The sequence below is a fragment of the Thermobia domestica genome, chromosome 5, assembly GCF_964235325.1.
Source record: "Thermobia domestica chromosome 5, izTheDome1.hap1.1, whole genome shotgun sequence".
In the NCBI taxonomy this organism is placed as follows: domain Eukaryota; kingdom Metazoa; phylum Arthropoda; class Insecta; order Zygentoma; family Lepismatidae; genus Thermobia; species Thermobia domestica.
Window position 1 is genome coordinate 167,333,375 of NC_137458.1, and position 26,523 is coordinate 167,359,897.

General features: G+C 35.5%; 1 protein-coding gene across 1 annotated transcript in view; it reads left to right on the plus strand.

The window, feature by feature from the left end:
* The window catches only part of LOC145686258 (sodium channel protein Nach-like), a 148,777-nt gene that overhangs the window by 78,019 nt on the left and 44,235 nt on the right, over nucleotides 1–26,523 (plus strand). The window contains exons 5-7 of the mRNA XM_081759374.1: nucleotides 5,121–5,214; nucleotides 15,334–15,622; nucleotides 26,248–26,301. Of these exons, the coding sequence (XP_081615500.1) occupies nucleotides 5,121–5,214; nucleotides 15,334–15,622; nucleotides 26,248–26,301 (437 nt within the window). The remainder of the gene's footprint in view (nucleotides 1–5,120; nucleotides 5,215–15,333; nucleotides 15,623–26,247; nucleotides 26,302–26,523) is intronic.

The following is a 26,523-nucleotide window of genomic DNA, read 5'->3' on the forward strand; positions in this document are numbered from 1 at the left end:
CACCTGACAAGTCCTGCAGTTTCCGAAATTCTTGTGCCGAGTGTTTCTGAATGAGTATTTTCTTCAAAATAATATTAAAAGTTATAGAAAGATTTTCGAGACGTTCGAGTCGATTCGAGATTTTTAGGAGCTGTCTCGACTCGACTTATGTCTCGACTCGAAAATTCGAGTCGAGAAATACGTTTGTCTCGACTCGTCTCGAATTTTACAGTGTGTCTCGACTCGTGCGCATCCCTATTATCGGAGGAGATGAAGCTTACTTTTGTGGCACCCCCATAAAAGAAAGAAAGAGAAAAGAAAAGAAAAAAGAAAAAGAAAATGCCTTGTGATATCATTTACCATTTTCTCTAGATGCAAATTAGTATTGAAACCGGAAGTAAGAATAAATGTAAACCAATTCCGCTTTTGATAGATTGATGCTGATAGTTATGGTGTGTAGTCCTGAGATGCTGCATTGTTTACAAGAAACAGCTTCTCGCTACCTGTTACCGTTTTCATTCTATGGAGATAATCGTTGAAACCTGAAATGGCTAATGTGAACATTCCTAGTTTGAATAGATTCTTAACGGGGAAAATTGAACCTATTCCTGGAAAGCTGAATCGATTGCAAAATGCTCTTCTCAATACCTCGCACCGTTTGTGATCTGATACCTATCGACAGACGGACGGACGAACAAAGCCGTTCTATAAGACTTCCGACATTTATGCATAGCATAATTTGGAAGTCTAAAATTAAAGGGAACAAACAGGGTGCGAATTATCGGGGGGACGAGGGGATTTTCCCCCTCAATCACATTTTGTTCTCCCCCAAAGAAGTCAGCTGAAGTATCCCCACCGGGATGCTCGCCTTTCCCCCCAAACTATGCTCAGTATAACTTAAAATTACACTGATTTTTGTCATTTCTTGTAAGTTTAATCTTCTATCTGTATGTTCGAAATGAGCGATGTAAACTATTCAGTTTTCACCATTTCTAATATCCCCACTATTTTCATCGTTGATTAGTTGAGCTATATTATTATGACTACGGTTGTTACTTGTAACCGTACCTTCGTACCCTTCAGTTCGTCATCGTTCGTGAATTTGAATGTACTAATTGCTCATAACAAAGTCACATATGATTTATAAATGATCTTAGTGGTTGGCCAAGAAGAAGTAAAGAAATACCTTCTTCCACCAGACTTGGCGATGATCGGACATGTCATATTCATCCTCTACATTTGTATCGATTATCATCTTCTTTTAATTTTTGTTATATTTAATTTTTCAGTGTATTCTTTGTTAGTGCATGGTCCTCGTTACCTCGTAGTTTACGTGTATGCAACTCGAAAGTTGCATTTAATTTGAGGTAGTTAGCATAGTAATCACTGCCTTTACACTTTATGGAAATGAACTTTGAAACTGTACTCAAAATCTGAGATATATATATATATTCTCTCGTGGCTATTATGTTAACGGACATGCTGGGGATGCGCTCCTAGTTAGCAGACATGTTAGTAAACGTGAGTAAGCGCATGATTGAAGCTTTGTTTCAGTGTTTGCTAATACGACTAGTTTTCCGTGTCATTGTCCACGGGCGCCGATCCTGGGGGGGCTCGGGCCCCCCAAAACACACGTGGCCCCCCTATTGTATTTATGAGTGTAGAATATTTGGCATAATTTGAGTGCAATTTGTCTTAAAATCTTCATATATATATACCTTCTACATCTGAATGGGTCCCGCAAATTTACAGAGAAATCGGCGCCCTTGTCATTGTCTATGTCTGTAGAAGCACTTCAACTGGAGCGGGCTTTTTAAAGTTGACCCTTCATTTTTTCCATCTTTCTTTTAGCTATACAGTTTGCTGTCCACCTAATAATGTTGTCTGGAAAACTTTCATATAATGTTTATATTTCTTTTGATAACGTAGCACATCGTGAATCAACTCAGCTGTAACCTAACAGTAAAGTAATTGTAAGCGTTGACTTCCTAAGCTCAGTCACGGAATCGATATTTGAAAAAACAATCGTGGTGAGCGCAGCATTATCGAGGAGTAGAAGCGCAAGCTCGAAATTTGAATTGAGAGTATTTAAATATTTAGCCTAAGATTTGACTTTCGTGTCAGAAATTGGGCCATTTCTCGTATGATAGGTTAATACGTAGATTAAAAAAAAAAAAAGTATGTCCGCATTAACCAGGGGCGGATCCAGGACGGATTTCTGGGCGGGCGATGAGTTGTAATACTGCTACTTAGAGCTACTTTTAAGGGCTCCCAAACTTTGGGATGAGTTTCATTTATATATAAAATAATAACGTTTCCTCTTCTTGGGGGAAGGGGGCGATTGCCCCGATCGGTACCCCCCTGGATCCGCCCCTGGCTTTAACTAATTATTTTAGTGGTTTTCGGTTTTCATAATATTGAAGTAGGTTAGATTTTTGAAAGGCTATGTGTAATAAAGCAAAATGGAAGATTTTAATATGAGTGGAAAATTAACATATGTTTATGAGCATGACAATCGCTTGGGCCGCATTATTAAGTAAATAAACCTTAGAGAGCTGCGGGCACAAGGGTGAGTACAACATTATACACATTCAGAAATGTTAGGTGTGGTGTGTGCATGTCAGACAATATATACGTACATAGTTATTGTCAGTAGATTTGTTGAATTAATATTTGTGTGTGTGTGTGGGGGGGGGGGATAGCATTATTGTCTCATTTTGAATTATTGCATCTTCAGACTTTACGCCGTATTGGCCTAATTTTATCCCCCTCAATATAGATTATCTAATTCGCACACTGGGAACAAGTAAAGAAAAGTAAGAAAATTGTCCACAAGTCCACAAAAAGGCTGATTAATTACAAAATATGAAATATACACATAACTAGAAACTAACTCAAAAATAGCACTAATAAAACCACATAACAGGAAAAACCTAAAATCTAATGTAGTACTCATGAGTCCAAACTTTTCACCTGATCGATTGAAAGGAACCGCCTAACGTCATTTGAACGTGTGTATGTAACTCATCTCTTATTAAGACGAATACTTTCCGGAGGGTCTGCTTACATACTCTTGAAGAGCTTATCCAAGCTGGATGTTGGTCGGTGCCCATGGCTCTCATATTGCAATGCTGTGTTACCGCGGCAAAATTTGACAAAACAATGACGAATGGTGGGCTAATTCACCATTTCTAGCCAGTGCCGATTACATATAAGCTAAATAAGCTATAGCTTAGGGCCCCAATCTCTTGAGGGACTCCAAAAAATAAAACACACATACAACAACGGTATTTTGTATTGTTATGCACTATGGTCTTATGAAGCAAATAATGAGGGCCTCGCTTGTAATCGGTCCCTGTTTCCCAACCCTGCTTTTAATAGGGTCCCTGTTTCCCAACCCTGCTTTTAATAGGGTCACTTTTACCCAGCTTCACTTATAATAGGACCCCCGTTTCGCAGCTCTGCTTGAAACAGAGTCACTGTTTCCTAGTCCCGCTTGTAATGAAGTCCCTGTTTCAAAGTCTCGTTTGTAATGGAAGCCCTGTGTTCAAGCTAGTCCTGCTCATAATGGGGTTCTGTTTCCTAGCCCTGCATTTAATGGGGAACATGTTTCCCAGACCCGCTTTTAATGAGGCCCTTGTTTCAGAGTCCTGCTTCTAATGAGCACCTTGTTTCCCAGCCATTACATTTAGCTACTTTAATAAGACTTCACAGTATGTGTTATGGTACCCTGTACTTGTATGCTGATAGAACTCTAGTGCTCTTTGGAATACAAGAAATCGGGGCTGGTAACAGTGGATTCATTAAGAAGAAGACATGAAACGACAAGCTGGCTAAATAATAGTAAAATATCAAGAAATTTCACCCCTACGCGGCTATATACTTTTTATGTCGCGAAATTATAGATACTTCGCTACAAGTATTAGATGTAGTGTCAAGAAGACTGCTTGCCACTGATTTTTATAGTGATCTATAGAGTGTAAATAATAGTTTACTAAAGTAGAGGAGCATGAATCATTCGTTTTAGGCATCTGAGTCGTTCGTTTTGATATATACACTCAAAACTGCACAAGTGAATTTATCTTGTGTAAGTTAATATGCAGTAGTCTGAATGTGTTAGGCCTATCGGCACTAGTTACTACATAGCATGGTAAAGTACCTAAATCTTTTCACGTCGCAGTAAAAAAAATGCTATATATTATATTTATAGGTTTTATAATTATTTTAGTCTAACAGCGACGTTTATCAACGATATTTTGATGATTTTCAGCGAATTTGCGCCGTACTCCGGGAGTTGCATTCCATTTTGACCTAAGTTACACTAGTAACTTAATCTGAAAAAACTCACACGATTGGTTGAAAGTGGAGTTGAGCTTCAAGCAATACTTATTAACCCATTTTAAGAAATCTCATATGATTTTATGGACCGTACTAAAATTGGTACAGGATAAGGTAATGAAAAACTGGAATAAAAAATAAAAACTTGTTTCTACAGTGCTTAGTCACTAGTTTCGTTTTAATTTCCATGGGTTTAAATTAAACTTGGGTTGTATAGTAGGTAGAGACAACTACGTACTTCCTCCATTCTGTTAAAAGTTTGTACATACTGAAGATGAACATATGTATATTCCTTTAAATTTCAGAGCGGCGGTGGAAACAAACAAAACACTGTAGTCATTAAAATAACAGTAAATAAATACATTAACGGGTTTAAATATTTCATGTTTCACTATATGCCAAAGTAGTAATTTTAGTTTATTTATTCGTGAATTCGTCTTAATCTCAACAGCTTAAGAGGCTTCAACGTCCAATTTTATACTTCAGATTTAATTATATTCTTCTAGCTAAGAATTCTATAGGAATTCCATGTCCATGTCTTCTTAACACGCAAAAATAACGACAGGGGTGCCGACAAATAAGTCACAACATATAAAGTATCATTTTAAAGTTTAGGAGTAAGCAATGAGTGATACATATATAAATCAGTTTCAGTAAGTAAAAATGTGTAGAAAGCATGAACTTTATATTAGAAAAACACTTGATATATATATATATATATATATATATATATATATATATATATATATATATATATATATATATATATATATATATATATGATAAATGTTGTGATATTTCAGGATACAAAACAGAATAACTGAGTATCGTGATTTCGAATCCAATTTGACGACAGGGCCAGGAGTTTTAGAAGTAGTTTCCGATGACAAATTGCAGGTAATTGTATATATTCAGAAATAATTCATTAATTCATATATGTATGTATATTAATTCATATAATTCGTTGCCGTATGTGTTTTCATGTTATATACCAAATTTCTAAGCTCTTGTGTACTGTTACCATAAAAGTCGAATTATTTAGATAAATTAAAATCCCTGAAGGTACATAGGAAAAGGGTTGAATTGATTTCGAAAATGTTCAACAATGGAACAACGGGTTTGAAAGACGTACATACGCATGCTAATCATAGAATCCATGACAGTAAGATCGGCGAAGAGAACTGGGAGATCGACAGATTGTCGACAAGATCTGACGAAAGGATAGTGTTCTGCTAAGGAAGTCGGTGAGATTCCATGGATTTCAGAGATCAATGTGGAAGTTTTATAGGTCTCAGGAAGGAACGGAGCTGAACGAGAAGCCGAATAGGGTCGTAGTAGATACAAAGATCGACAAGAAGGTCCATGAGATTCGATAAACCTGGAAGACTGATCAGCATATTGGCCAATGCGAAAGACTTAGGAATCTATGGTTGCCAAACAGGTCATTTAATAGGTCGATGGTTGCCAAGGAGATCGACAAAGAGTCGACTGAAACCGATGATGGCTCAGGAGGTCGACAGAGGATCTACAAGATGTCGTTAATGACCGAAGAAATCGGTGAGGAGCTCAATGTTGGTGAGCAGGTCGACGATCAAGTTGATGCTGGCCGAGGAGGTCGACAGTGATACTGAGAGAGTTCAGGACATTGACGATGAATTCATTCTCTGATATGTACAAAAAAGTTATTATTTAGACAGACAAGGTAAAATGTTGGGAGGGAAAATGAGTTATTGGGCATATGATTGTGTTTATCAATATATAGCGTAATATTATGTTTTTGGAGCAATTGAAGTTTAATACTATAATCACTTTTTGAGGTTCACTTCTGGTCACAAAATCCTAGACTCCGTTCCAGAGGCTAAGCCGAAAAATGATCCTAGATCCTTACGCACTCCCTATAGATCTGGATCATTTTTCTTGCATTTTTGCCATAGTCAAGGATGGAGATTGAACTATAATATTACAGAATGCATATGAAATGTTGTAGAGAAACAGAATAGATACAATACAGGAAATTACGGTAATTTTAAATCATAAATTTGATTCTTTATTTATATTTTTAATCTAGAACAATTAAATATGCAATGGAAATAGGAGAAATATCATAACTACAAATACAATGCAATGATTTGCCATCCGTTTCACATGATTTGCTACTTCTCTCCACTGCCACAGAGAGAATAGGTTTATGAAATTACCTCGTTTTCCAAATCTTCGCCTGAAAAAAAAACTCGCGGTCCTGATCTCGCGACACAATCTCGCCTGGGCAGAAATGTCAGTACAAAACCTCTTCATGACGATTTCTTCGATGTAAAATGCTTTCTCTCTCTCTCTCTCTCTCTCTCTCTCTCTCTCTCTCTCTCTATATATATATATATATATATATATATATATATATATATACACAGGGGTTTCACAAAAAATCTAAAACGTTTGCAAAAGTGTCAAAATCATACCTAGTATGGTGTGGGGCCTCCTTTTGCGTCCAAAACAGCTTAGGCTCGACGTGTAATGGACGTATACAACTCCTGAATCGTGGCGTGTGGAATTTTGTACCATTGTTCCTCCAAAACATACTCCAGTTCCGTAAGGGATGCTGGTGCAGGATAGTGAAACCGAACACGCCTTTCTAACTCAGACTACAATGGCTCAATGATGTTCAGATCTGGTGATTGTGGGACCAGGGGAGGTGTGATAGCTCCTGGTCATGCTCCTCTAACCATGATTTCACCGTTTTTGCAGTGTGTCAGGGTGCCAATTCATCTTGGTAGATGCCATCACCATCAGGGAACAATATTTGGGCCATGGGTAGAACCAGCTCCGCCAAAATGGCCTCATACGCCTTAGCATTCATCATTCCATGCATGGCTATGATGGGACCTGCAGAAAACAACGATATCACTGCCCATAATGTAACAGAACCACCCCCATGCTTTACAGTTGGGAGCAGACAGTCTGTATCATAGGCCTGCGACGGTGTTCTCCATACTTAAACACGACCGGCTGTTCGAAACAAGGTGAAGGTCGATTCATCGAACCACATTACGTGTTTTCACTGCTCATGAGTCCACGCCTTGTGGTCCTTGCACCACTGGACACACCTCTTCGCATTTACTGCTGTGACCAGCGGTTTGGCGATAGCGGCCCTGCCATGGATTTTCATTTTATAAAGTTCCCGCAGCACTGTTTTCGATGAAACCGTGTTCTGTAGGCCGGAATTGAGTTCAGACGTAATTTCCACATGTTGTACAGTGGAGGGCCAAACTTACTTGTCTTGAATGAAGTGTTTTTAGATTTTCTGTCTTTCCCTGTATATATATATATCCTCTATCATCCTATGGCTCACGAGAACTAACTGGATCTCTTCTTCAACAGGAGGTTGACTTGAACTCGGTTCAAGATATACAAGAATGCATCGATAAATGGACTAGTCTGATTGGAATGAATCCCCCACCTAACGACAAAAGACATGTCCAGTCTGTTTGGGATGAATCTATAGTTAAGCTTCGTTTATCTTCGCTCCTATCATCAACTAATAACCCAGATGACAAAGCCAGGCTGTTAGCTATCTCCTCCTCCAAAAACGGAGCATGGCTTCAAGCCCTACCTTCTCACATACTTGGCCTACACCTTTCTAATGAGAGCTTTCGTATTGCTACAGCTCTGCGCTTAGGGGTTAATATTGACGAGCCTCACTACTGTTCTGCTTCCAACGCATATATTGATAATAAAGGATCACATGGTCTTTCATGTAAAAAGAGTGCGGGAAGACAATCTAGACACCATAATGTGAACTACATTATTTGTAGAGCACTCGTATCAGCGGGGGTTCCTTCAATAAAAGAACCAAATGGTTGTTGCCGCTTTGATGATAAAAACTGGGCCGCGGTGGCTCAGTGGTAGAGCGTTCGCCTCTGGTGCTTGGGGTCCCGGGTTCGATCCCAGCCCCCGCCAAGTGAACTTTGTGGTGTGCGTGGGTTTTCTCGGGGTTCTCCCGTTTCCTCCCACTTTCTTCATTCCACCATTTCATTCATTACTCATCATCACCGTCTCCTTTAGCCTAACCGGCATAACCGTGGAACGTAAAACTCAAAGATTTAATTTTTTCTGATGATAAAAGGCCTGACGGCGTGACCATGGTGCCGTGGAAAAGCGGAAAAGCACTAGTCTGGGATTTCATACATTCCAATACGTTTGCTCTTTCCAACATAACCCATTCTTCAATTCAGGCAGGTCTCGTCGCCGCTCACAGAGAATCCGACAAAAGGCTAAAATACACAAACCTATTGAACAGATATTGGTTTGTAACACCAGCAATAGAAACCAGTGGGTCTTGGAGTCACGAAGGATCTAATTTCATTAATGAAGTTGGTCAACGAATAGCAAATCAAAACTGGTGATCCCCGACCTACTGCATTCCTTTTCCAACGTATCAATATTGCCATTCAGCGCGGGAATGTGTCATCGATCATAGGCATTACCTCCTGGTAAAGAACTGGACGAGAATTTTCTTCTATAACCCACAATAAGACGGAAGTACGGACATCCTAAAATTCTGACAACCATTTTGACGATGTTCTGAAGAATGTTTTGAGTTTATGAACGGAAAATGTCTGGAAAGAGACAAGCCAAGCCAAGTGTTTCACAATTTTTGTTAATATTTGTTTTAGTGATATATTTAATGTTTGGAATATTCACATTATTAGGAACGAAAATTCAAAAATCATTAGAATATGTTGTGTAAATGAATTGTGTATCTTTAAACGTGTATATATATTAATAACACATAATTACATTAAAATAACGATAAAAAAATTCTAACGCGTGCTTTGGAAATCTATATATATAAAAATGAAAATGACTAAGTTTGTGACATTATACCTATTGAGCCACCCGACCGATCTTGATCAAATTTTCAACATAGATGAGGTTCGGGCCTGGGATGTCTTTTATAATTTCACTTTGACGGCACAACGAATGGGAGGGGGAGATATATAAAAATTAATAAAAGTTAATAACTCTTGAACCACGAGACCAATCTCGATCAAATTTGCTACACAGATCAGGTTTGTGCATGGGATGCTTTTATCGTTTCATTTTGACGGGAGGGGAAGGGGATACATATAGAAATACATAAAAATGAAAGTGTCTGCGTGTGTGATAGCAATACCTCTTGAACTATCCGACCGGTCTGGATCAAATTTTCAACATGGAGTTTTACCATGCGATGGCTTTATCATATCACTTTGATGATGACCTTCTAACAAATTCTAACAAAATCGAATAACATTTATGAAAGTATCAAATAATATCTAAGTTTGTACGCCGCTCGAATATGTCCTGTATGTTAAAGGAGACGTAGATGATCAGGATGAAGGAAATGATGGAATGAAGAAAACGGCAAGAAACGGGAATACCCCGAGAAAACCCATCATCATCATTATCATATTATTATTATTATTATTATTATTATTATTATTATTATTATTATTATTATTATTATTATTATTATTATTATTTGTAATATGGAATTGCATATTAAGAAACTCATTGGGTAAATTTTAAGGAAAGGTTTCATTCCGGATGGTTTCGGCCAAGTGTGATTTTGGTCCGCGAGGTTTTGGACGGTGAGGTTTTGACCAGGCGAGCGAGATTTTGTTCCCCGAGGTTTCGGGCAGCGAGTTTCTGGCCACGCGAGATTTTGGGCGGCAAGGTATTGGCCGCCAGGTTTTTGTCCGTTTCCTCCTTCCATGTTCCTTTCTGTCCAAGAATATATATTAAAGACAATAAAGAGAAGAAAAAAGAAAGAGAGAAACATAAAAGGAAAGAAAGATTTTTTTTTAGTTTAACGCCCCACAGTTATGTACTTTAAACTATAGCAGACGGATGATTGATGAAAATAACTTATTAGAATTTTTTTTTTGCTTTCCCACTTAGAATCGAACCCGGGACCACACGCACGTTCTATAGAAGACGAGAGGGATTTGTGATTTTGATATATATATATATATATATATATATATATATATATATATATATATATATATATATATATATATATATTCATATTCTCTAATACGTAGCTGTACCGTATTTTTAAATTTCATGCATTTATACATGATAAATGAAACGCTGTTTGGTGATTGTTGTTGTTAACCATATACGTACGTTCATGTCCAAGAAGGGATTAGATATTCTTGAAGGAGTTTTATTTTGTATTTCACCATTTAGTACTTAGAAATATAATTTTAATTCTAGTTGAAGTCTTTTCAGGTCTATTGTATTATCTATTAATGGAAAGCAATATCTATATTATCATTGATAAATTGTTTATCATCCATGAACGATAGTGACAGGGGTTACATACTCTACACTTTATATTACACAAAATGAAGTACATATTAATGAAAATAATACTTTTTTAATATTCTTATCTCACAGAACACTCTAACGGCATGTTTACCATATCTTATTGCACTTGTAAATAGATTCTGCTCAGTTTATGCAAGGCTAACAATATTGCGTGGTACATGCATTGTTCTTGTTTTCCGTAGAAGCACAATTTTTTCACTAGGTATTTCAATGTTAGTGCTTAAAGATCTGACATCCATTTCTGTCCTAAAATGATCAATAATACAATTGAATAGAGTAAGCACTCTCTTCCAGTTTTCAATGTCAAACTTTACTCCCGATAGTTCGGATTCTCAAATATCATAAATTCAAATGTATTACACCAACAACTACATGTTTAATTTTCAAGGTATTCAATGGATAATAACGAGAAAACAGTCATTCTTCGTAAACTTTAACGTTAGTAGTATATGTGTTTCCAACCAGAATGCTATTCTTTGAATAATATCACCATGGAGTATGGATTTTTGATTACATCAAGCTGATGCAAGTTATAAACAATATAATTTAATTAAAGCTTTCAATGCTAGCGTACTATAATTTCAATATATTTTGCACGTATACATATACACTTGTCTTGAATTGATAATCATTCACTCGAATAAAGATGTGGTGGTCGTGAGATTGTGTATCAGAACGGAATCTTCTAATTAATCCTTTTCAGAATAAAAATACAGAACTCGCATTTTAAAAACTTTGTAGTATCTACAGTTTGCAACTTCCTTAGGCAGATTTCTTTCTGATAAAACAAAATTTTTATCTTGTTGAAATACTAGTACTCTATATCCAAACTGTACAAATAACTTGACCAGAGAAATATTGTCAAGCGTATTATGTTGTAAACTTATAATCTTGGCAAATGGCTTGTATATGTCATTAACGAATTTGGTGTACTGTAGTTCTCTTGACATCGTACAATATTGTTCTGGCTTGGAGCTAAGTAATAATGACAAAGATTGGAATGATACTGGAAAACTTCAATCAGGTTTGGTAACTTTCAAACAATATTTTTGTTTCTAATGAACGAGAAAAAAATCTGCACAGAAATTTATAATCGAATTTTTTCAATAATTACAAACTGTTGAAACAAAAGAAATATGCGAATAAGAAATTTTAACAAAATTTTCCTAACCAAAAATATTAAACTAGCTATTTTAAAACAATTTTAAATAATAGCTTCTTGAAACAACTTTCAACTAAAAGGTTGCAACGAAACACACAAATCTTGCAGAGAAGAGTTCAAAGGAGGAAATATTTAAAGTGATAAAAATTGTAAGCGAAAATTTTTAATCAACTAAAGAACTGATTTTGAAAATGGAAAAAGAAAATGAAGAAATCATTTAAAATTAAATTCTCAACTAAACATTTTTAGCAAAAGAAAAACTGCCAAACAAAAATACAGTAAGAAAGGTATATAATTGCCCGTTAACTTCATTTGGTTTAACTATTCGGTGAAGAATATAAACGGTTGATAAATTAGGAAAATTAAATTCACTTGAAAGGTTTTTATGATTCACAATTTGGAAATTTTCGTTTTACAAAAACTTATGGTCTTAAAGACTTCACTAGAGTGGTAAAAATTCTCTAAGAATTTTTCAAGAATATTATATTGAGAAATGTATTTTCTTAACTACAATAAGAAAGAATCATGTTTAAAATTATGTTTAAGGAATCAACATAATTATTAATCAGTGGCAAAGCACTGTTCTATAAGTGTGGCTAACCGATCAGATTTCACTGAATTTAAATGTCACCAATTAAAGTTAAAACATGCATTAAAGAATTATATATGATTAAATATTTTTCTTAACTGTGATAGAAATTAAATTTGCTAAAGAATTAGACTATTAATCAGTAGCAAGGACGCCGTTCAATGGGTGTGTGAGTAACAAATCATATTTAAGCAAAGATTGTTTTCCACAAATTAAAATCTAGCAAGTTACATCATCAAAAAGTGTTAATGAGCTTAGACTGAGTCGTGAATACAAACCCTTAAGGTTCATAGTGTGAAGGTGATAAATTTATATATATGAATTGGTAGATATTACAATAGTTCAATTAATTACAAGTGCATTTATCAAAACTCAAGTCCAAAATTTGTATAAGTAGACGGTCAAAGATGATATTGTCAATATTTTAAAGTACAAATCGCATCGGTTTAGGATACCATGAACCACGTATCCCAGTTATGTACCCCATAGATATGTACCCCAGTTTTATACAATATTTTTTTTTTTGACAATTTAAAACTTCAAACACTAGTACCGAAATTTGACAAGTGTGCACCATCGTACTCAGTTATATTCAAGAGAATGGACTAGTACGCATCCATAGCACCATATGTTGCAAAAAATTGCCATTCTACATAGGATAAAAGTAAAAAAAAACCTCTCAAATTCAAGTTTTTGGCAATTTCTTACCCATCCAAGGAAACGAGATAGACCATGAGATACACTTCTACAAAATTTATACACTTTTTAATTATTTTCAAAATTTAACATTTGATTGTATGTAGCACTGCAGAAAATTGAGATGATTGTACCAAAGAAAAGGAAATAGGCTAGGGTAACACCTTGCATTTTTTGGCAGCTATGGTCCGGGCAAAGGCTTTTTTCTGGTTCAGTTACGCCAACAGGTGCAAGGGTAACTGACGTGTCTTATTGACAGGAGTAGAAAGAAATCTGTCTGGAACCTTCGAAATTCGTAACGAACATGAAGAATGAGAATGAAATATAGCTTCTACATATAAATACTTATACACTTAATGGAAACATCTAGAGTAGGAAATAGGCCAGATGTCTGGAGGTCAAGTGACGACCGTAGGAACAGGCTTGTCAATGTAGTGTGTGGTACTACGTGAGGAGCAATATAGCGGCAATGTTCAATGAACTGAAGAGACGTGATAGATAAAATGTGCGATTTCCCTCATTTCCAGGGGGTAATTCTTGGCGCTTAGTTATTTGGTGCGAGCGTGACGAAATTGGCAAGTGTATTGCTAGTAAATAGTAAATAATTCCGACCACTGTTCCTCCTCACTGATGTGATGTTGCGGTGAGTTTTGTAGGCCATCATCACCTTGAGAGACATTCAAGATGATGATGGCCTACAAAACTCACCGCAACATCACATCAGCGAAGAGGAACAGTGGTCGGAATTATTTACTATTTACTATTTAAAAAATAAGTAAAACATTATTTGCATTATACCTTATTTCTACATGACGTAACACACTTTAAACTACTTCTCCACATTTCTGTCAACATAATTCAGACACCTATCATACTGGGAAATTCTTTTTGTGTTTTTTCGTAGTAGAGAGATGCCGTATGGTGATAGCGAATTTGAACTTATTTTTACATCATCGTCTCAATCGAAATGTTTGCTACTAGGATATTTCCTCAGATGTTGAAACAGGTGAAAGTCGCTTGGTGTGGAGTTAGAGGTAGAAACAGGCAACACTCGTTTGATGTCAAGTCAGAAGTAGAAACAGATAAAAATTGCCTGTGGAAAGTCAGAACTGTAGAATCCTACCTAAATCATGCGATAAAATATTGGATATGTATGGCTATGCGTGAATTTACATCGTCATATACTAAAACAATTCTACAGGAAAGCTTTCCATGCAAGTCTTTGCTGAGTAACACAGTGCATATCCTTCGAATATTTCATCCCTGGGTATGAATTCAACGAGCAAAATGTCTTGATTGTCCTAGAAAAAGATGCACAAAATCTTGCGAGTGAACATGGACTGCATGATTTTTTTCTTTCGCTGGGGATGTTGAGTGCCATCCATTGTGCGCATAACTTCTGAAATCCTATGTGCCCTACCACAATTTTGTACAGGACGAACTGTGAATATTGTGAAAAGCAATGTTGCTGTGAACTGTCTGTCCTCGCGAATGTTGTCGTTCATAAAATCATTCGTGATCATAGGCAGTCGACCACTCCGCAGATCACGAACTTCATTGAACTTCCTAAGCCTGTTTCTTATCATTTCCGCACTCGTAGCATTTGCATCATACACCTCACAAATTGATTATGAATATTTGCTGACGTGACGTTTCTTGCGCGCAAGAAGCAAAACATGGATATTACAGGTCGTTCGGTGGTATTAAACATTTTCACCATTCTCAACAAGAAATAAGAACATTGTCACTACCCTGCCAGCTGCTCTTGCCTTGCCAATTCATGAAGCAAATCATTGCGATGCTCAAACTATCAAACACAGCGCCAACCCGAAAATATTTTAAAATACTATATTCTTTAAAAACAATCTCGTATAAGACAATACCTGAAGGAAATTAGGAAGAACAGTCCTGATTAGAATGGATTAAAGGATACTATATGCTGGTGGCTTTTGTTTCCCAGCAATAGCCAGTTATATACAATATGAAATTAGTTTGTGGTTAAGTTATGTGAACGTTGTCTTTAAACTTACATGGACTTCGTTATCTTGATATTTTTCTTTCTAGAACAAAATTGACGAGTTTCAAGATGATCTTTCTTCGCATATAGTGCATAAAAATATGGAACTTACATCACTCAACATGCCATATAATCATATAAAACAAATTGAAAGTTATCTACTATTTGCTTTGTTTTCAGGTGTTCGTACATTCCCCATACGACGTCCCTACAGTTAACCACGAGCAACAAGAGAAACTGTTATTAGCCGACTGGAACAAAGTATATGAGCTAATCTTTCAATTGAGTGAGATTCAAAACAATTATGGAGTTCGTGATGTGCCTCCAGAAAAGAGAGGTTGTCGTTTCCATGACGAGAACTACCTGCAAAGATACCCTGCCTACAGCTATTCTGCTTGTCTAGTAGAATGTCGCATCAAGAAAGAATTGGAACTTTGCAACTGTGCTCATCACACTAACCCCAACTTAAGTAAGAAATTTGTTTATTTCTAATAATTACAGTACGTGTCATATTTCTTCTTCGTTTATTTCAATAGTAGATAACTTGTGTATTTCCTACATAGACTAACTGCCACAGATCATGGTACACCTGAATTCTGTATTAGTGTCGATTATCATAAATTGGTCTAAGGAATGCAACATTGCACCAATATTGTCACAATACAATCTATTATTTTTAGTGTTGTTCAAACTAATATATGTTGCTTTCTCTGAAATCAGAAATTATTGTTCTTTAGGTGTGAAAAGTCATAACATTAAAAATAAAAGAATTCAACTTTGTTGTTGTTTTACGGAGTGTCAATGATTTTTTGACTTCCAAAATATTCACTCTGTAAGTATAAGAAAAGCTTTACAATGATTCTGTCCGTCTGTTTGTCTGTCTACCGACAAGTATCAGAAAGTAAACGGCAGAACATAGCAATAAATGTTTTACATAGAATATTATTAAGTACCACGAGTAGAGAATCCATATGTACGTTTACATTGTCGCTTTCATTGCTGATCCTTATAAAATAAAATTCTTAGAGGTACCGAGAAATTATTTTTAACACTCAAGAATAGGCTTTCCATCCTTACTCATCTATTAAAACCGGAAGCGATAGATATATGTACAGTCGATTTCAATATTGGATCCCCGTAGACCGGAAACGCTTAGAAATGGCTGGGAGATTATTTCAATGGATTATTATCCCAAGGATGGGTTCTGGTTACAATAGCCTCCAAAAATAGATATTCATACTATACATACATAATAATTCAGGCATGTGCAGGGACTCCCCATTTGAAATTTTGTTCAAAGATAAAAGTGGAAAAGGATTAAAAGAAAACCTGAGGGAAGGAAAAAGAAGGGAAATAGAGTACAAAAAAAATAATGATTATAATCAAATCTACTCTCAAATTCAGTGTTACGATAGTAGGTTGAGACAGTTAATGTTTGCTAATGGTTCGAGTGAAGATGATATTTATAATGGAATTCAGCAAGCAATATGAATCACAGGAAGACCGATTTTTTTTATTGCGGTGATGCGGAATTTGTAATATTTTCGGTTCAATAAAGATAGTAACTTGTACCTACTCAGCATCATAGAGCATTTTCCCCTGACATGTAATTTATTTCTTGTTTTCTTTGGTAATATTTTGCTGTAATAACAGAAAATCTATAGTTCGACATTTTTATATATACTGGGTGTTTCAAAATAACACCGACAACGTTTGGGAGGTGATTCCTGACACTAAGATAAGACAAAAAGTATGGACCAACCTGGGTGCACAAATGCTTCCTTTCGGAGTTAGGTTGCCGAAAAAATGAAGAAATGAACTTTGAAGGTCCATAGCTCCGAAACTATGGGAACTTCCGTAGTCGGGTCAGGACTTCACTTAGGAAATAATATGTGCACTATCCAAAAATACATGTTCAGAATCCTAAGATACTCACGAAGCAATTTTTATAGAGGGAGTTTCGTTACGGGCATATAATTTGAAGTACTCATCAACTACCTTTATAAGAATGTTGCGGAAGCACTGCAGGATTCTTGTGTATATATTTGTGTATATATTGTTAGTTAAATCGTTTTGCTAGTCCGTGTTCAAACCTACCGCATTAGTTTTCAATATTGGAAGACGAATAAACATTAAATTATATTTGGAACAGTCAAGACATAGTAGATTAAGAAATATAACATCAAAAATCAAAGACGTGATTATTCGAACTCCAATCGTGTACGTCATTAATCCATTACAAAATGCTGTAGAGTTGATATTTCAGCTACTTCCAGGTCACTGGATCTATGTGGGTCGCTGCGATTGTCTTGTCACCAGGTCACTCTAAGTCACCGGATTGTTTACATTTCTGTGTCTCTCCGGATGAGACCGGGTCTGTAAAGCATATAGAATGGAACGATACTCTATTGCATTTTCTCACTTTATTAACGTCACATTCGCTTCTGGTTTGTCCACGAAATATAACTAATTAAATTATTTATTTGTGAGATTTAGAGATTATAAGTATTTAATTACCTGAGGAAATGAATATACATATGAATCCTTAACGTAAAGCTATCTTTTGCGTCTATATTTGCAACAACTTTTTTTCTAATTGCATATTTCTTAAATATTACATTCTTTGCATATCATATATTCTTTAGTTTCTTCCTTTAAGCAAGTACACAATTTCCAGTTATCGTTTTATCATGGTTTCCAAATAATGGACAATATAAAATTCGGTTTAAATATAATTATTGTAAAAAACTGGATTCCATTCTAAGATATAATATCCATTATACATGTTATTAGATTATGTTCTTTGTATTTAGATTATCCCTAGTATAACATATGTTTTCATTGAAGTAGAAAACATGTATGGTATTTTTATATAATATAATAGAAGTCGTTACATGTGGTAAGTACTTCTTCAAAATAAATGTATTTTCAACATATTTAATTATCTTTTATATAGCATTCTTTATTATTTCTTTATCATTCTATTTCGATCAATGAACTCTTAGGATATGCACATTCATATAACATAAGGTATACATTTTAAAATATCTTATACGTATTTTATCTGAATGAAATAGATATTCTACTTTGATGATATAAATTTACTTCAACTAAGTTGACTGACAGAAAATATGTATGGAATATGTATCAATTCTTTGTCAAAATCTCAGGAAGTATAATAATATTATTCAAAAACAAGTTTTAAATAGAATATACAATTTTAAAAACTTAAGATGCTTCTTTAAACACCGGTGTCGGCCGAAAACAAATGTCAAATTATCATGATTACGGCAATACATATAATACTTGACAAATTAATCGATTGATTAACTAACTCTGTGGTCTATGGAATCTGGAGGTTTAATGTCGCGTTCAGAAAAGCTCTCTATTGACTTCCTCGTTACTGGACCAACTAGATCCAGTTTCTACTTTGTATTCCTTTTCTGCAAGATTCATCCTAATATTGTCTTCCGTCTGCATCTAGATCTTTCTAATGGTCGTTTTACGTTTGGATTTCCAGTTACAATTTTGAAAGCCTTCCTACTTTCCTTCATTCTGGGTACATGACCTGCTCACCTTCTGGGCACATGACCTGCTGCTTAAGCCTCGTAGACTTCATGACCCTAACAATGTTTGGTAAATGGTATACATTATGCAGTTTCCCGTTATGAAGGTTCTGTCATTCCCCATTCCCATTCCTCTTGAGTCCGAATACTTGTCTCAGGATTTTATTCTCAAATACTTTCAGCCTTTGTTCTTTACTCAGAGTAAACGACAATGTTTAGCAACCATACAAGCACAAAAGGCATGATCATCGTTTTATATATTTTAAGCTTCACATTCCTCATCAAAATTCGCGACGACAAAATATTTTGATCTGAATAATAACGGGAATTTCATGTTTTCGGTCGACATTTAATTTTCTCGTTAATTTGGTTTTGGTCTGTTAACACTCACCCTAGATATTTGAAAATATCTACTTTGTCGAAAGTATTATTTGATATTCAGATGCATCCATAATTTGCAGTATTACAATTCCGGTAAACTTTCATGTATTTTATTTTCTATGTATTTACTTAAAGCCTATGTCACTACAATCGTTTACTAAGACCTCTCCATTTCTTTTTATTTTTGTCTTATCAATACTCTATTATATTTATATCATCAGCATACGTCATAACCTGGTGGATACTATTCAGCTCTCGGATTTGGTTGCTGTTTCTGACTTTCTTTCTAGCGTAATCCAGAAAAGAGTTAAACAATAATGGCGACAACGCATCTCCTCGTTTCAAGCCATTCTTAACATCTGAAGATTCGTTAACATGAATTTTGCAACTCGAACTTTACTTTGTGATTCATTCAAACACATTTTACTTAATCTAACTATCTTTTTTGGTATTTTGGAATTCTGTAAGAATGTTTTACAATGTTTCCTCCTAACCGAGTTGTAAAGCCTTTCTAAAATCAATAAATAATTGATATACTGGAGTACTGTATTCCCACTTCTTTTTCGAGTATTTGTCAAATGGTAAATATTTGGTCTTTCTAAATATTTGGTGTAACCTATATTGATGCAGCGTCATGTTCCCTACTGTAAAATTCACAATCGATTGTTTGATTGGGTATTAATATTACAATTCAATACAAAGGCTATATAGGATAAGCCCTATTTCATAAATTGAGATTCAAAACATTACCCTGACTTTTCTCAAAGGCAAGCACCTTCATTGGAATCGAAACCGGAACCATACGAATATTAACCACTTCGCTTAGCTCTAAGTTAAACTAAAAGTTTGTTTCACTACGAATAAAAGAATATAACTCTTACAGCCTGATATATCAGCTAATAATACAGAAATGAGAGAGCTCTATCCCAAATATTCCTACAAAGATGAGATAATGAATAAACTGAGACCGGAGGAAAAATAGGATAGAAGAGAGAGAAAATACTTCAACGTTAGATAAATTAGTGGCGTACGCAATGGGGTTTCGGGGTTTTAACCTCCCTTGATGAAGATGACAATGGAAAAATAAACATTAACCACACACACACACACACACACACATATATATATATATATATATATATATATATATATATATATATATATATATATATATATACCTGAAATTATACGAACTTGGAAGCTCTGGATGAACTAATATACTTTTCAAAATTCTGATCCTTTTACGACTAGGTTTCTAAGCCAAGGTTGCTAATATTTAAGAATAATTTAAATGTTCAGTTAAATGTTCCGTTCTTAAGATCCTAACGAAAGTAAATGATTATGAAAGGAATTAAGGGAATTTGATGGTATGAAAACGAGAGGATGAAAGAGAATTCCAAGAAACACCCGACAACACCAGGAGTGACACTACGCCTGTGACACCGCGACTCCTCTCTTCCACCAATAATAATTAGTGCAGACATCACTGTTGAACTCCATCGGGCAACAACAAGGGACAACTAGCGGTTAAAAAGATAATAATAAGTAATCCATTTGCTATGAGTTGCTTAGGCTTTTCGTTGTTTGTCGCTTTCGGTTGCATGGCAGAGTTACTCCTTGAGGGGGTGCTCATCAGTGCCTCTCCATTTTTCACATTTCTCAAAATACTACGGAAATCATCAATAACCTTCTTATTTTTTTCTTTGTTTTAGTTTAATGTTCCAGTGTTCTGCACCGACATTAAGCGAGACAATGATAAGATAGATGACAATAGGAATGATGAAATTGGGAATAAACGGAATAACCCCGAAGATAAAGCCAGCCACACAGATGAAAAATTGGATCGAACCAAGAACCCCACACGCCAATGGTGAGCGCTTTATTGCACCCACCACGGCCTAACATTAAAATTTCTCTCTAAATTTCTTTATTACTTACAAAAAAGTACTTAGTAACGTATTCTATGTTGTCGAAAAGGGTGTGTAGGCCCTAAAACTTGTTTTACAACCAGCATTAGCGTTAACAATGTTCCTAGACTTAAGAAAGGCAAAAACCGTAATCAAGATTACAATGGATTGTTTTATTGTCAGGAGGACTAAACAATAAAATTTCTTACGTAAGTAATCTACTTTGTATATATAGGTCCTACATAATAATTTATTGCTTATATATAGACATCTCTAGTGCGTGGGGTCTATGATTCGCTTCAGCTCGCATCAAGTAAAATTTTGTGGCGCATAAACACCATGTACGTAGTTTTTTCCCTCGATGTTCTTCTGTTTCTTCCCGTTTTCTTCATTCCAACATTTCTTTCATTAGCATCATCACCATTTTCCTTAATCTAGGAGCATAAACGTGGGAAGTTAAATTAAAAAATAAATAAACTGTATCTTGACATGTTGGTTTTGCTTTAAAATTGTACACAATAAAATAAAAGTTAAAGAGCACTATTATAGTAATTAGTTAGTTTTAATACCTTAGATCGAACCAGTGACGCACACAAGAAGTTTAAGGTTTAAACTCTCTTGATCAAGATATTATGAAATAATAAACTTTTACTATGTTAACTTATATAAAAATCCCGCTTGTCGTAAAAGAATAAAATTGACTGGATGAACACCCCTTGATGAAATTCTGCATACGCCACTGTCTCGAACTATACAGGAGACAACTTATAGAATTTAACCTACTTTGGAATGGTATGAAAATATCACATGCGAATACACTGACGCATCCATGGGGAGGGCATGGGGCCCAGCCGACCTCGCCTTCCCCGAAGACTATCTTTTAATACGCCTAAATATAAAATAATGCACCACGTTATTATGAATTGATGTAAAACTATTACGTATTTTAAGCCTACATTATTCGTCCAGGAAGCAATCTGCCCCCACCAAACGACGCTTCTGGATCCGCTAGTGTGTGAATTCATCATAATGATCAGACCGACTGTTTAGAACATACACTGTATATATTCACTGTCGTAGTAATATATTTAGTTCAGTTTTTCAACTCAGTGATGATTTCAAAGTTTCCCCCGGATAGGCTTACCATACGTCCGGGATTCAAGCCTGTGTCCAGAAAATTGTCTGGAATTAACTAATTTCCGAAATTTTAGGGAGAATGGAAGGTCGAGAAATTTCACTCTGTTTGGTCAAATGGTTGGCTTGCAAATCTGTCTTTTGCTGATAATTATGAAAAAATCAATAGGAATAAGGTGTTCTTCGGAAGAAAACTTTACCCAGAAAAATAATTTAGAAAATAATTAAGACAATAATATAAAAATATATTTTAAGCTTAAGTAAAGAAAATGAGCATAAGCATTTTTGGAACTTAAGGTTAGACTTTTTTTTTTAACTTTTAAATAAACACACACCATTCTAAAAAAATATCCGGGATTTGTGTCCAGAAATTATGGTAATCCTACCTCGGGAAATTTGGATACACGAAGAGTGAATGTAGCAAAAATACTGGTAACCCACGTGGAACACGATCAGAGATATGTGGGGAAATATCTCTCTTGAGCAACCCCTGAAATCATCACTGATTTGATTAACATTTATTTCACTTATTTGAATTAGAGGTCATTGAGAGAGAGAAAACATGACAGAAGATAACACATTTGGCTAAAAAATAAAATTTTGCTACAAAATTTTAGCAACACCACACATGATGAATATGGTTGAGGTGTTGGACCGTATACTATATCATACGAAGAGCAAATTACCGTATTTGTACGTTAGAGAGCGTATGTCTGGCAACACTGATACAATAGGTGGTCAGCAAATAACAAACAACAGTTAGAATACCGGAAGAAATTGAACTTCCTATGTTTGTGTGTGTGGGTCTGTCGAAAAAGCAGTCCCTTTCTGCACGCTATTCTTTCTAGTTACAAATACAACTTTACAATAACTTATCAGATGATAAAATTGTCTGACTAGTTTGGCTGCAAGAAACTTTTATAATTTTCGTACTTTCGATAATGTCCGAAACTTCGATAATACTCGAACTTTCGATAATACTCGAAATTTCGAAAAGAATTTGCACTATTGACGCAGATACGAGACATTTTCTTCTTCTGACTGACCACAACACTCAAATTTCACTAACATAGAACAACATGCAACACTTCCCATGCTAACAGAACTCATAATATTGCGACATAGGTGGCAAGAATCACAACGCAATTCCATGTGATTGAATATGACTCATCGGCAATGCTCCCAAAAGTCACTCATTTCCTGGAATATGTTCCTTCACCTCAGGGGCATGCATAGGCATTCATTGCACTTTTTCGATTTTATCTCACTTTCTATCAACTTTATTTCAATCAATAAGTCTGCAAGTTACTTAAATTCAGCCATGGCAGAATAAATCATATGAAGAGTTTTTACCTATTTTCAATTATTTCAATAAGGAGGGGGATGCATGTCACAAGAAAACTGAGCCCGATAGACAAAAACTAATTTCATTTTAGAAATTAGCACCATCGACTTCCTGTTCAGATTCCTTGTGAAAAAAACTTTGTTGACCAGTGTAATTAGACACATAATAGAACTAATCTCAAGTTTGAAACAACCTTCCTACTGTTCACGTCATTTTTAAAGTTATTTCAAACTGGCTGAAATACCTGTTCTTCGCAAAGGAAAATATGTTTATTGAAATTTTATTGCGAAATATTAAAACCCTTCTCAATATCTACTCAATAGTATTTGCAATTCAACCAAAATTAAATGATAAACCCGAGTCAATTCAAGTGGTACCTATGTTCAAGAATTCTTTATAAATGTTTGAAACGGTTCCTAATATTGTGTTATTCGCTAACGAGATGACTGTAATTATCAGCAGTTATTATAGGAGTTGTTTCGATCGGTGCAGCACACTTACCAGCGCGTCTCACAGGTGCCGGGTAATCAATTTTCTTCTGAAAACACTGTCTTAATTATATGAAGATTTACCGTTGGCTGTGTAATGACTCCCATAATGCCAACGTCATGGATATCCTACCTATTTTCACCTGTGAATGCTTCAGTTTCTTAACAATTCAGTTGGCCGTGTCGGGCCTGTTTCTTGACCAACAGATCATCTGACCTTACGTACGTATATAGACTTCTATCTTTGGGCGTCATAAGGACAACTGGTTATACACCTCGAAAATTAATGGCATGGATGGTCTATGACGGATAATAACAACAAATGCGGAAACAATATTTCTAGAATTATTTAAATGGCAGTCCAGTCTAATTGCACTGCGATTTTTGTTCCAAAATAAAGTTGAGAGTTAAAGCAGTTGCTCTAAATGTAAGCCACTTCTATTATTTACGTATTGTACTGCACATTTTGTGCTCTTTGCACCAGTAGTTTCTGATGTGTACTGCGTGTTGTTCTCTCTATACAAATTAATAGCTTTCCTCAATGTCCTAATGACTAGTATGCTAATTATGGAGAGAACAGTAAATAAGAGATTACTAACTCAGATAACGTTCCTTTCTTGTGGCATGATTTATATAAAATTATGTGTTTTGCTGTTGAAATTGTCTCATGCAGCCCGTGTTCCTTTACAAAATCTGTTAGGCGGCTATCACAGCATCTTCTAACATACATTATTGCATGGAGCATATTATCTTTGTTTCAAGCCCAAAATGATTTTTCTGGGAGTCACAGAATTTGACATTGGCTACTATAAATAAGTTATTAACGCATGCACTTCTGTATATTGCTTTATATTATTTGTCGTTCTCAAATCTATAAGAATGGACGAGCATAAAGAATATATTGTAACGTCCCATGTGATGTGGTAAACGAACATTTCCACACGGCAGTGTTCACAAACACCACCACGTGGTTTGGCAAGAAGATTTTACACCATATGGATCTACAAACACTTGCAGACGACGACAACATCAGAAGCAGAAGACAACATTAGAGCAGTAGCGCCACCGCCACCTAAAGAACGCTATAAATTGGATGGACCACGGCAATTCTGTACCAGTTTCCTGTTGTCCCTCCTACTGTTTGCCACGGAACATTACAAGTAGCCTAACCCCAGGCCTCTAGTCTGCTATGGGACTACGCCTATTCTATCTCCTGGCTTAGCCTGCTACGAAGCTCTGTATGGGAATCCTAACCTCAGCCGCTTAGCCTGGTACGGGCCTCTGTTGGCCACTTTACCCTCCTCTGCTTGCTACGGAGCATTGGAACCTTAATACCCCTCTGCTTAGCCTGCTACGGGGCTCTGTACAGATCCTGTCTGCGACCTTACGGTCAAAGACTACCTATAACTAACCTTGTATGCTAGATAGAATATTTGTACAGTATTTTGTAAAAAATACTTTTATAGTGAAAAGTTTTATAATAAAAACCGGTAATAGGAGTCTATTCCGGACACTCTTTTTATTAACGCTCTACCTAAACCTGTATGGGATAAAGTTTTACAATATACATAATTTTATTACGACTTGAATGGAGAATGGATTGAATCTTCGTTAGTTTTAATTCTTTCTTGTGAATTTGAATGTATTATTACAAAATTTTGTCTAATTATTATCTAGACTCATAATTGCATAATCAGGAATTGTTAGAGAAGACACATACCATCAGGTAAGACTACCTGGCGTAGAAAAATCTTATCCATTGCACTATCTCATTTCTACAGGAGTTAAAGTATAGAACCATACCACGTTACAACCTCATAATTGTTGAGTGAGTATAACACTTCACTACTATTAAATTTGCATTAGTAATTCCCGTTAATTTGAACTACTGGAGCACCAAATACATTCCGTACATAAACTGATATATTCTAGTGCACAAGGAAATAGACTAAATAATGAAAATGCTTGCCTGCTTTCTTTAACTTGTGCTGCTTGTGATAAGTTCCGAGAACTGATAAAGTAAATGCATAAAGAAGTGAAACTTCTTAGTAATAAACAGGGAGCAGGGACCTCTTTCTATGAAAGAATTGAGTAAAGCGAAGACCATTTCCTCGTAAGATATCAAATGGAGTACTGATTATTATGCCTTTGAGGTATGATTTCAATTAAATTTTAGATATACAATAGCATTATAGTGAATTTTGTTTCATTAAAAGTATCAAACTATTTAATACTTTACGTTAACTAATGATCATTAATTTTTAATTCTTCAGATCAGTCTGAGATTTGTGACATGGAAGGATTGGAATGTCTATCTCGACAAAGAGGTGAGTTTCAAGGCGTCTGTAGTAAAATCGTTTACTGACAAAAACAAAATACATATTTTAAATACAGTACATCACATACATGGTATACGCAGAATTTCATTAGGAAACGGAGTAGGGTTTAACGTTCCAATTGTATAATCGTTTCGGAATTTTTGCTCATTTCGTAATATTTTGTTGAGGGGGAGAGGCGTAGCCACTGCATAAATATACAGTATATCAAAC